General features: G+C 38.2%; 1 protein-coding gene across 1 annotated transcript in view; it reads right to left on the bottom strand.

Annotated features, from left to right (window-relative positions):
- Window positions 1-13,391, bottom strand: part of CFTR (cystic fibrosis transmembrane conductance regulator) — an 83,463-nt gene that overhangs the window by 55,763 nt on the left and 14,309 nt on the right. The window contains exons 4-8 of the mRNA XM_027682190.1: window positions 8,944-9,159; window positions 7,958-8,047; window positions 6,446-6,609; window positions 5,863-5,988; window positions 1,695-1,941 (exon numbers count right to left, since the gene is read on the bottom strand). Of these exons, the coding sequence (XP_027537991.1) occupies window positions 1,695-1,941; window positions 5,863-5,988; window positions 6,446-6,609; window positions 7,958-8,047; window positions 8,944-9,159 (843 nt within the window). The remainder of the gene's footprint in view (window positions 1-1,694; window positions 1,942-5,862; window positions 5,989-6,445; window positions 6,610-7,957; window positions 8,048-8,943; window positions 9,160-13,391) is intronic.

The following is a 13,391-nucleotide window of genomic DNA, read 5'->3' as shown; positions in this document are numbered from 1 at the left end:
GCTAATGTAGGAAAGACCACCTCTCTATTCCTTTATTTTATTAAGTTTATGCAATCTATAGGTACTACCTCCTTTAAATTGACTTTTTTAAATTACGTGGAAGCAAATAGGTCTACGTGGGCAATGCAATGGACAAACTAAGCAGAATTGTGGGAAAATCAGTTCTCTAGAATAAACTTGCAAATTTTCCAAGTAGAAAAAGAAGAAGGGAAAAAGCAGATGATTGAAAGGGCAGGAACTGAAAAACTGGAAGGCAAAACACACACAGTTTATGAAAAAAAAAAAAAAGGAAAGGATAGCTAGGCTTTCATAACAAAGGCGGTGGGGTCATCCAGTGGAGTTCCTGAAGCAGTGATAGTCAGAGAACGCACACTGATCCAGAAATACTTCATGGTCTAGAAAACATGGGTCTACCTACAGGGAAAATACAATAACTCAGGGGACATATCTGGCCCAGTCAAAACTCTAAACTAATGAGGAAATTAAATCAGAGAAATGTATAAATGGTTTATTATTTTGTGTTTATGTTTCTTATGACTTGTAAAAGGCTTTAGTGTTCTGGGATTCTGTCCAGTCTGTCTATGGGGACTATACCGAACCTGCCACAAAGAGATTATTATTTATGGAGCACCCATTTGGTACTAACCCCAAAGACACGCATTCAGTGAAGTGAGGGCAGTGGTATGACAACTGGGCTTGCCAGTTCTCTGACAGGGCATTGGATGCACTCTTCCAGGAAACAGGAGAGACAGGATACCTCCACTTACGCCTAAGGAATATGAGAATACAAGGACTGCCTAAACTGGCACCTAACAAGGCAGCCTTCTGAACGTCAAATAGAAAAGTTTATGGCTAGATTTGTTGAATTTTCTGCCCAGTTGAAAAACACAGAAATCCAATACCTGCTTCTTATTCTATACTGAGGTTCAGGTGTCTGATTAAGATCTTTAACTTCTGTATTAGGTATTTTTATCACACTAAAAATAATAAAATCTATGTTCTACAAAAAAAGAAATCTATAAATAAGTAATAAAAAAAGCCTAAGATTTCACATCAAAAAAGACTAAGAATTCTATTCTGAAGAGTGATTCAAAAACAGCAGATAAAACAGAGTTAATGAGAATTCACCCTGATTTGACCCTGCAGATAAGCCTCTCATGCTGGTATATAAGCAATTGATCTCAGTAGGTAAGGTGGGTAATAATTATTTGACTTGTATCTTAATTATGTTTACTACTCATAATGAATGAGACATATTTGCATAAGATGCATAATCTCCTGCTGTTCTTGCCACTAATATCTAGAAAAACAGAAGATCTCTGGAAGCCGTGCTATAGAAAACATGTACTAACTTTGAATTCCCTTTTCTGAAGGAAAAACACCTCTTAAGCACCATAAATCATTATATAATTTTATTAAGTTCCTTGTTCTGCAATGAGAATAACTAACTTAAATGTCACTGCTTCAAAAAAAAAAAAAGCAGCAGGTAGCATGAGGCTCCTGTGGTTATGCTGCTTGGGGAACCACCTAACAACATCAAGATTTATAATGACATTTCATGGTGTTTAGTCAAAGCAACATATATTCAGAAAGTCTGCATAAATGCTGTGTGCTTTTGTTGATCAACTGAGAAGATAACATGATATGAAGAATTAGCTTACGTACTTGGGAAGATTTTAGTCTATGTACCCTACCTGTATTTTGTTTATTGCTCCAATAGAGTCATACCAGGTCTGTACAGAGCCTGGAAACTGCCTGGTCACTGTCATTCGAAGAACAATGCAGAAGGAAATGGTGGTAAATATTTTTCGGAGAATAATTCCTTTAATCACAGCATACGGAAGCACAGCTAAAAACACCACAAAAAAGCCTGAAAAGAAGAAGGCTGAGCTGTTGAAATATCTCATATAAGCAGCTTTTCGGGTAAGCTTCAGTTCAGTTCTGTTAAAAAAGCAAATACAAGTAATTAGCATAGGATTTCACAGTTTACTTCTTAGAAATATTTTGGATGGAACTGTTGGTATAACAACTAACTCAGAGGCTCACTCATCCTTCTTATTTTCTAGCACTGCAGTTAGAAAGTAAGACTTCAAACTATTTTTGGGCCTAAAAAGTCATCAGAGCCAAATTCTGGCATTAATGTTCAGAGATGTCAGACGAAATAACAATAATCTATGTCATGATTTAGATACTGCATAAACCACAAGCCTCTACAATTCCTGACACAACCAACCTTAAGTATCTAATGCTACGGTATGAGATACACTCCCAGAAGCATCATGCCATACTTATCTGGTCATTTAGATTTAGAATTACAGTATCACTTAACCTCAGTTTGAAGAGGCGGAAGGCAAGGAGTCTGCTTTCCACTTTCCTTTCTCCACAGAAGCTCAGTCCATGGAGTAGCTTACTGACTCTTGTGCAGGAATGCAACTGGTGATTCCAGCTGCATTCTAGCTGCTTCCACAATGTCTGTGCATCTTACAGCAAGCTATTAAATAAAAAGAGCGATAATCCAGGGAATGTAATTAATTTTCTGAGTTGATAGCCCTAATTGACAGTGCTGAATCTTTCTGTTGAATGCTTTCATTTTGACACTGTTCACTTCACATCCCCCGGGGGCCCTGCAGCTCAGGCTTTGCCTGGCCAGAGGCACCTCTGCTGCAGTGAAAGAGCAATTGCTCTCCTGCAAGAGCAATTGTCTGGGACTAGAGGTGGACCTAAACCCCAAGGTGTCCATTCACCGGGCGAGTGCTATAACCACTGGGATACAGTGCAGAAGTTTGCGGTCACATTGCTGATGGCAATACCTGGTGTTGCAAGGTTGAGCACCACAACCTTTATGTGTCTTGAGCCAGTGTCTGCATCCAAAGTTCATCCAGGATTTTGGTGCTGTGTGAAACTCCCTTTCAGCTCCCCACCACACATGCATGATACTTCCATATGCATCCAGCATCTTACCAAATTTTGTCAGCCAATCAGTTCTTAAACAAAATCTGAGCTCAGCCAGTTCTGTAGTAGGGTGCCTAGCACTTCTTGTTAAGTCTCTATTTCTCAAGAGAAGGCTGAAGAAATTAGCCAGACTTGCAGGTCAACACCATGGTAGTAGCCACTGTCCTGGAGAAAGGGCCTTGGAAGGCTTGCATGAGACTGTGCATGGCAGCACTGAATTGTGCTATATAACAAAAATTTTGGGACTTGATACTCATCCAGTCCCACATAAATGTCTGGCTAAAAGCTATCAAAAAGCTCTCCAGTGCTGAAGAACACAGCCCTATTCCAAAGAGGGAGAATGAAAACACTAACCCTTTTCAGTATGCTCCCAAGTATCAGCCACAAGCAAAAGTTTTCCAGGGCTGGGTCTGTCTGTGATACAGGCTTGAAAGCTCTGTAGATTAAGCAGTCATCTGCGACAGGTCTTGCTGATGCAACTTGGAGAGAGATATAAGGGACCCTATGAGCCTTGTACATATACAGAGTGTATATACCACCGTATGCTTGTTTTTGAAGTGAAGCTGCAGGAACCAATACAAACATAAAAGTTTGAGATCCTTTGCTTTGTATAAAGATGTGTCTCTGCTGACAAAGCACAGACACTTCCAACCTAGGACTTCACCTTCTCCAGTGGTATGCTAGGGTTCAGAGGAACAGTTTGGCAGTAGCTTTTTTTCCTCTGAATACACTGTCCATAGGAGTGCAGATATGTTTATTCAGGCACCTGTTATGAAGAGTTATTATGAGTGCAGACTTAAGAGGGCACACAGTAGACAGCTCCTATCGGTGTCTCTGAATTGTCACAGGTTCCCTGAGGGAGTTTGCCGGTGGCAATGTTACACCTCCAGGATGGCCAGCCCTGGCAGCACAAGTCTAGCAGAGCAAGGGCACAGGTCTATCTGGTTCATTGGAGTTGATTGAGCTAGTTTGTATCAGAAAATGCCAGCATGCAAAAATGGTTGGTAATGACTGAGTTATAACAGACCATTGCTAAAACACAGGGATGGCTTCAAATGCAAGGCCTCCTTTCCTACCAGCTTAAGCCAATGACTGGGAGGTCCTGCTCAGCTGGTTCAGCAAGCCAAATTCAATTGAAATTCTGACATTCCAGGGTTGACTTGCTCTGGTGATGTCATCATCAAGTGACGTGTTGGACAACTCAAAAAAAATACAGAAGAATCATAGAATTATAGGATGGTTTGTGTTGGAAGAAACCTTAAAGATCATCTAGTTCCAACCCCCCTGCCATGCGCAGGGACAGCTTCCACTACACCAGGTTGCTTAAAGACCCATTCAACCTGACCTTGAACACTTCCAGGAATGGGACATTCACAACTTCTCTGGGCAATATGTTCCAGTGCTTCACCACCCTCACAGGGAAGAATTCCCTCCTAATATCTAATCTAAATCTAACCTTCTTCAGTTTAAAGCCATTCCCCCTTGTACTATCACTACATACCCTTGTAAAACATCCCTCTCCTGATTTCTTGTAGGCCCCCTTCAGGTACTGAAAGGCCACAATAAGGTCTCTCCAGAACCTTCTCCTCTCCAGGGTGAATAATCCCAATTCTCTCAGCCTTTCTTCATAGGAGAGGTACTCTGATCTTGTAATATTGCTATCATTCTTGTCTTTTAAAAATCCATGCATAATACAATAAAAATTAATTCCAGCATTACAAAATCCACTATAAATTATTATAGAAAATATAAATCATAAAATAACAGTCCTTTTTCTCAGTTTCTGTGACCATTTTGTGGACTACAATTTATTTAATTAATTTCTACAGGATTTGTTCACATGATGTGGTCTCAAATTTCCTAAAAACAATGCATGTGACTAGTGACACCAGGGGAATCCTAAACTAGTTCCATCCTCAAGCTAGCACTCATAGCCTGGATTCAGATTGAATTTTCTCTGATTGTTTATAGTAAATCATTACAAATTCTGATGGTAAAGAACACTTCACTTTCCCTGGATTGTCTTTCAGAAAGCAGCTGAACAAGAAGGCGTTTGTGTAACAATATCATTTTATGTCTTTTATTTATATGATAATATGACACTTATATTTCTTTTATTTTCCCAATCACACACCTGGCACAGAATTTTAGTTCTCTGTAAAGGATTAAACAAACACACAGGACATGTGGGACAGCCTTAATTTAGCGTCACCCATCAATCAATATGTCACTCCTCCTCCCTTCCTCCCGGGACACCCTGTTGATAACAAAGACTTCCTTCTCACAGGTCTTAGATAACTAGGTTGGTACCTTACCTCTTTTCTGATGCAGGTCTGGTAGTTCCAGTTCAATCTTTACATTAATTGAGGAGATAAGCATTATACAAGGCCATTTACAATAAACGTTTGTGCAAATGTGCGGGATGAATACATAAAACTACTCTAATTTAATCCTATCAAAGATTGCATGCAAATTTTATAACCAGCTTTATTGCATTTCTCAGGAAATGACTATATAGGATTCATATTGTTCCCTTCACCACAAAATAGGAATGTCTGTAAAGCCTTAAGTAACCATCACAAAAGGGCTTTTTATTGTAAGATGACGATAGCATTGGCCAGAAACAAACACAGATCCCACAATTGTTTTACCTGCACAAACTAACCACTAAAATATCACTATAACAAATGAGGAAGTAAACTAAAAAAGGAAAAATCTCACTTTCACAGTAAGCTTGACAAATCGGGGAAAAAACCCCAAACTGCAGTGTGGGAATGCATGGTTAGTTTATGGAGAATTAATAGTTGTTGCTCTACTTCTTCATTAACAATACCACAGATGATGTTCATAGTCACCTAAGTTTTTTTCTGAGCACAAAAAAAAATTTGACTAACAAATGAGAACACTTACTCACGAATGCTTTCAATCATTTTTTCCATTGCATCTTCCCAACAATAGGCTTTAACTGACTGTATATTTTCAATTATTTCTGAGGTGATGACAAGTCTCTCATTGATCTTTCCTGCTCTCTTATTCCTAGAAAGTAAAAAGGCAGTCAGTCAATCGTCATCTTTTCATACTGTATAGTTAGCTTGTATCTCATTATATCTTATGAAAACACCTTCCATATATGCCTCCGCTTAATATGTTTAACAGAATTATTAAGAATAATGTAAAAAGAACTATTAGAAATCCAGAAATTGCTCTACAAAGGTAAAAATACATACTCTAAAAAGAATAAATCAAGTCACTAACAAGGAGTTTTAATTGTACAAATTCTAAATTTAATTCCAACACTATTTACTGCTTTTCATTTTGTTAAGTCTAGACACCTGCCGCTAAATAGGTAAAGGTTTGTCTGTAACTTTCCCAACACAGAAAACACTCTCTTACTTAAGGTCATAACCAGAGACCTTTAATCAAGTGGTATAACTTCTTAAAACCAATTTATTCCAAGAAAATATATTGAAATACTTTAAAACAGTCTTGCCACCTGTATTTCATCATCATTTGTCCCAGCCAGGCTTGGAATAAGGCCATGACAACTAGAAAAGCCAGTCCAGAAAACGCAGAAGCTTCTAACATATCCCAGAGCAGTCCCATCAGCAGTGCCACTTGTAATGGTGCAATCCATACAAAATGAGCCAGAGCAAGACCCTATGGAAGGCCACAGCAGAAAATAATAATAATACAAGTTACAGACATGTTCTGAAAACCATATGAAAAAGAAGAAGCTACTAAAGTGACACTTTGAAAAATGTAGTGAAGAATGGTACAAATATTTCCAGTAGTAAAACAAGTTTATAAAGGAGGATTTGTGATCCTGAGCACATAGCATTCTGGGTGTTAATTATTATGACAATGCAGCAATAAATATATATTCCACACCTAAACTTTGATTTTTCTAATGCAAAGTTCAGTGTGCAATTGTCTCTGTTACATATATGCACAAGGAAAAATCAGAACTTTGTAAGTGTAAACAATCTGGTATCGATGCTGGCTTTTTCAAGCACTGTAAGATGAGAAAAACACACAATCTTCTGAGAGTGCATTAATCTGATATAGAAGGCAAATATTACTTTGGTGAAGAGATGACTGTTGTGTGAACACAACTAATTCAATACAGTTTGCTGCCTACTTCAGTCACATTCCTGTACATTCAGATTTTGGACTGAGTCCTGTGGTTAGACTGCACAGGGATCTGTGTTAATGCAGCTACACTGCTGCAATGATAGACCATTTGTCTCAACTTGTTCAGTGCTAGTTGACATTGCTCTACATAGGAATACAGTGCTTAAAGTAAATACACCCTGTAGTCCCAGCCTTGACTCTACAGTCTCTCTGACCTTGCGTCTTTAATGGGAAGCAAACTTTATACTACCAATGGGCCAATTAAACACACATTATAATTAGAATTTCATAGAGCTTCCAGTTTCTAAAGGCATTAGCAGGAATTTATGTCTTTAACGAAAGAGGAGACTGTAAGCATTGCCTAAGACAGATGTGTTGGGAATGACTCCTAACATCAACAATCACTTTTAGGACAGTGAGTAACAGTAGCATCATGAAGTTGAACCTCATCGCTTGTTCCATGGCAGGAATAGACTGGATCACTTAAGTAAAAACATACAGTCACCAGGAAATAGGATGGAAGGGTTGAACCAGCAAGTTCTGACTTCTATGAAACCAATGTAAAACATGGAGGTTTCCTGGCAGGTTCTCACCCGACTGCAAAACAACCATGTTTTTATGATATAAGTGGGTTTTAGATTTCCTCTACTAGTCAGCATAGGAGATAAAGGATGTCATAAGTATCAGAATGAGCATTTCCACGACCACGTGTCAATGCATTTTCTTAAGACAGGGTAGATATTTTATAACTACAATGAGCACTCAGTTGCAGTTCATCATTTATGCTCCTTCTTTCCTCAGTATTTGTCATGAATAGTTTGAAGTATTGCGTTTGTATTTGTTGGTTCACCAGGTGAATTAACTAATGACGCACCTCATCAAATTTGTTCAGATTGTTGGAAAGAAGACTGACCAATTGTCCAGTACTTATTTTATCTAGAACTCTGCTTGACAGTTTTAAGATCTGTAAAAGAAAACAAAACAATAGAAAAGTGGTCATCTAACTCATCCCCATAAAACGGTATAAATACAGATAAAAATGATAAACAATGGCACAGTAGTATAAATAATAATCCATTTATCTGTTTATGCTATGAAGAAAGTCTCATTAAACTTGTTATTTATGTCACTTGAATTCAATATGGCCATTAAATTGCTTTACAAATATTGATTTATTGACTTAGTCCTTGCTTTCTGTTGAATATTTTATATATATAGATATATATGCAAATAAAAGTTTTAATTAAGCATGCATGCTGTGTGCTGTTGTGCATCCTCAAAAATCTCCTGCTGTGCCCCTTCTGACGAATATTTTTGAAGATGCTTTCACAGTGAGCTTTATACTAGAACAACTGTTTGTTTAAATTAGCTGCTTTTGGCATTGGTAAAACCAAATACCTTTTTAAATCTTTTTATGTGTGACTGTGTAATGCATCAGTATCTGTTGATTCTTCATGCTATAGAGATCTCACACAGTATCATTCAAACTCAATCCCTTCAATGCTATATTTATTGCTGAAAATATTCACCTCTAATTCTCTTTTGAAGATATTCTTTGGCCACCAGCATGTTATTCTTCCTTTGCAATATACACGCATAACAGAAGCACAGTGGTAGAACAATTAAGGCATCTCACCATATATCCAGCAAGTCTGAACTCACATAGAGGCTGAGTTCAGCCAAACCAGCTGTAGACGAGTATTTACTTCTTTGGACTGGGAAATGCAGAGCTGTCAGAAACTGATGTTGGCCACATTATTCTTCTATGTGTTTTGTTTACCTTAACAAAGCTATCAATCTTTCAACAAACTAGTCTAAAAGTTACGCATGCTATAAACAGAGTGTAAATGAAACAATTACCTTTTTATAAATCAAGCTAAACATAGCTATCCTCATTTGCATTCCAATATGATGAAGACCAAATATAGCAGGGTGTATAAGTAGTGTTCTCACAAGGAAGAGAAGGCACAAGCCAATACCCAGGTAGTAGGCTATGGATCTTTCATCAGAATTATCCGGATCATAGGAAGCTATTATTCTTCCCAGCAGGAGGGGTTGCACAGATTTGGTGACTTCCTGCAAATAGAAAGGAGAAAAATAATTTTGGTCAACAGTTTGTTCATTTTTTCAAAATGGCTAACATTTTAATTTCAAGTCCTACCAAATGAGATGTACAGCCTAATATCTTAAATAAAGAAGTCAGGCCTGTTTGCTGTGCAAACCAAAGAAAATTGCTGTAATTACACATGAGAACACACAACTCACTGCTGTCTAAATCCATGATGCTCCTGTAACTCCACCAAAACAAATCTAGATTGTAAATTTTATTTGATCATTTCTACAAAAGCGACAACTGAGATTAGCTTCTGCATTTACTTTACAGAGTTATAATGGATTAGCCATATCATATGACTGAATCCAGTTTATCAGGCTGGATCTCTGTTTTGGCCCCTAGGGAACAGTTCTCACTGCACTTACCGGGCTTAGAGGACACAGAACTCCTGAAATGAACACCACCAGAACAACATAATGAGGATATAGCTAAAACCAAAAGTAAATGGAAATAGCCAGAGAATAAAAATATAAATAATTGGATTATCCTCCTCAACAGCTCTAGACACTGCATCCAGGTTTGTAACAAAAGCAGGATGAGAGGGAGTAAAAAGTAGTGGAGGCAAGTTTAACAAAAATCACACAAAGAAACCCGTCCCTCCTGCACTGGAAGCCCCAGCACTTCCCACATCATGATGAGCGCATGGTAGAGATGCAGAGTAGGAGAGGAAAAAGAGGCAGTTTGAACCACCAAACTGCAAGGCATCTAAATTATTTGCTATAACCCTGACTACTTTAGCCTGCTATTACATTTGTCCTCAGTCTCCTTTTCTGTTGTAATTAAACCCCACTAGCGTTACCTCACCTTTGCCTTTCATTTCCCTCTCTGCCCCATCATTCTCATACTTTCACTCCTATAACCTCATCCTTTTCCATCTTTGCCTCTTGCCCCCTCTTTCCTTCCCCAGTCCTTTCCCAAGAACTGCACTGTTTGTGCTCTGGTCTAACACTTTGCTTCATCTTCTGCATAAGCTTCAGAAGGATATGAAGCATGTATGTGCTCCTTTGCTTCACTGTTATGTTCAATGTAAAAATACTTAGTGTTATGAACTTTCATGCTTGTCTCCTTATCCTTCTTTCTGTTGTGTTGTTGCAGAAAGCATCTGATACTTCCAAAGTTACAAGACACCACTGAATGCTTTTTTATACAGTTGTGTTAAATTCTGCCAAAAAGTTACTAGTACTGCCTTCCAGCTGAAAACTACACATACCACTGTACAGAGACTCAGAGAGAAGTGAACTGGTGAAGTTCAGCTGTAATTAATGTTCTGCTGTGATAAATAGATTGGGAAAATTCCCTTTAATTTTTTTCCTTCTCCTTTGGGTTCCTTTTGTTGTCTTATACAAAAGCAATCCCAAATACTTCTACAACCTGTAGTGTAATCCCTTTTGAATGGTACTGTTGGTGGAGCTGATATTCATCATTCACTTTTTCCACAGAAGAGGTGAAATTTTACATCTCAAACAGCATACCTGTGCTATGAGCTACATTTCCCAAATTAAATACCACTCTGTCCCAATGCAAATGCAGTAAATCTGGAGCCAGTTTTGACAAAGACTTCAGTGTTATTAGTAGGCAAAGGGAGGAGTGTTTATTAAAACACACATGACCCAAGCAGCTGTGCTTAGACCATATGCATCCCAAAGCATCAAACCAAGACTCCCCAAAACTCACAGAATACAAAACATTCACCTCTCAAGGACAATGCAGTACTTGCATACTCTCAGAGATTCCAAGATAAGCTTTTCTATATAGGCTTAAAATAGCAAGATTTTTTTTTTTGTATTTACTTTTATTCCAGTAAAAATTCCATGTTCTGCTGCTGTGTTTGTTGTGACTATAAAGGTATTGCACACATTCCTAGCTTGCTGGAAAAAAGGTGATTTACAGGCTAAGTGTAAAATAGTGGCTGGCAACAAGCCAACTCATATGTGATCTCATGGGGCATAAAAATCCACTGGTTTACAATGGAGATTTATCAGCTTACTTACGAAAGATATTATCTAGTCTACATATAAATCAAAGCAGAACTACCTGGTTTTCATTTTTCCTCTTGTAAACTTGAAATAATCTACTGATGTAAGCATGGATAAACGGATAAGAACAACCTCCCTAAAAAAACAAATGGAATTTGTGCACCTAACAGAAAATTCATTTTTCAAGAGTCGTGTTTTGCCATCTCCTGTCCTTACTCTTCCCTCTGCGTTCATCATAGGCCACTGAGAAACTCAGAAATGTCCCCCTCACAGAAATCTTAATTAAAAGAGCGAAGAGCTGAAGAGAAATGAGAGTATGACACAGGATACTATGCTAATCTGACCTGGTATGATTACTCTTACACAATAAAGACTTTTTTATTACGTGTATCCCCCATATGTTCAAACACTCTGCATTTGAAGACAATAATGCGCATCTCTGCTTTGGCATCTGCCCAAGAAGTGCTTCTGGATTTTCATATCCCTCCCTGACTCCTCACTCACACCCGTGACCCATATGCGGGAACTTCAGGAAATCCTCATTAGGGTCCTTTGGGATATGATACTAATACCACTTCTAAGTTAATGTTAGCAGCTGCTGTGCTTGAGTGGAAATAAACATTTTATGGGGATGAATATAAGACGAAAGTATGAGTAGAATCAAACTAATCCTCACAGCAAAGTACCTATTTGGTTAGTAGGTATCAAGCTAAAAAGAAAGATTTTTGTTTCACCAGCATAACACCTTTTCTTTAAATTGCAAGACTCATCTTCTGATGGGGTGAAGCATGAAAGCTGTTTCAAACAACAGGGGAGCAGATATATTAAGTGCAGTAACTCAATGTGCCTAACATAACACTATTTATGAGGAAGAGTCATAGTACTCTAGGGGGCCAGAGCACAAGTGTCCACCCTGCATTAACATCATTACCTATGGTGTGTCAGGGAAAAGAGAGAGACAGAAAAAAAGCAAGACCTAATGAGAGCAAAGCTGTCATGCCAGTTGCAATGACAACTACACAAACAGCAGGAATGTCAGCAGAGTTTAAACCACACTCCAAGAAAGGTGTCGTGAAGACAGCTCAGAGATTAGACAAGAGAGGATCTGAAAGGAAAATGAAGTTCAAAGAACATACAACTTGGTTACACCTATGCCAATACGGCACAACATCCTGTCCCCATTCAAATTGATGGCAAAGCTCCCATTAATTTCCGCAAGCAGGGTCTGAAAAGAACACCGGCGGTTTTAGGAGCAAGTTTTTTCTCTTATAATTCCTCTTTCAAGAAAATTAGGCAGCTTTCAATAAAACGAAGACTAATGATAATAGAATCAAGAATTTAAACTGAATTAATCCTTCCATATTCATTGTGAAAGGGGTAGATTTTTTACTATGTGTTTAAATGCACATACCTGTGATTTCTTAAAGAAATAAAAAAAAAACCAAATCCACAACCAAACAAAAAATATGACTCAAATATCCTGCAGTCTTGTTCTGTCTCCACCTGGTCTAAAACTGCACTCCATTAAAATTGTCCATATGGAGAAATCAACCCTGCACAATGATGTGTATGCATACTCATACACATAGTCTGTACTTTGGGAAAGAGTGTTATCCTCAAGACTGCCTGCAAAAGCCCTCAGACACTGCTTAACTTCTAACATGAATGCATTACTGCAAAAGCTTTGACTGGCAAACTCTGCAGAAACAGTTATTCTAGTGTATGGTAGGCTATTTGGAGAACAGTTTTGTTGTTGGGGTTTTTTTAAATACAAATCTATCATGAATAAGGAGTTGCTGGTTTGGTAAGAAAAAAAATTTAAGAACTGCAGGCAGTTATGAGATCACAGAAGCACATAAAAGACATGATTGAGTAGGGGTCTGCACATAAAGGGTCTCATGCCAGAGAAGAATTGATAAAAAAAGCTGAAAGAGGATAGAAAGAAGGGTTATTATGCAAGATGCCCTGTCCTAGAGGTTGAACCACCCTATCTGGACAAAGACAACTTAGAGTCTGGTACCTAAAGGGTGTCCCCTGATACTATGCTACCCTTTGCATTCAGCAAAGGATGAAGACTCTCCTTAGCCCTCCTTTTGCTGCCAAAGTATTCATAGAAACTTTTTTTGTTGTCTTTAACTGTAGTGGCCAAATTAAGTTCCAGTTGGGCTTTGGCCCCTCTATTTTTCTCCCTACATAACCTCACAACATTCTTATAATCC

The sequence above is a fragment of the Neopelma chrysocephalum genome, unplaced genomic scaffold, assembly GCF_003984885.1.
Source record: "Neopelma chrysocephalum unplaced genomic scaffold, ASM398488v2 Primary Assembly neopelma1_62, whole genome shotgun sequence".
In the NCBI taxonomy this organism is placed as follows: Eukaryota; Metazoa; Chordata; class Aves; order Passeriformes; family Pipridae; genus Neopelma; species Neopelma chrysocephalum.
This window is presented reverse-complemented; position numbering and strand designations above follow the sequence as displayed.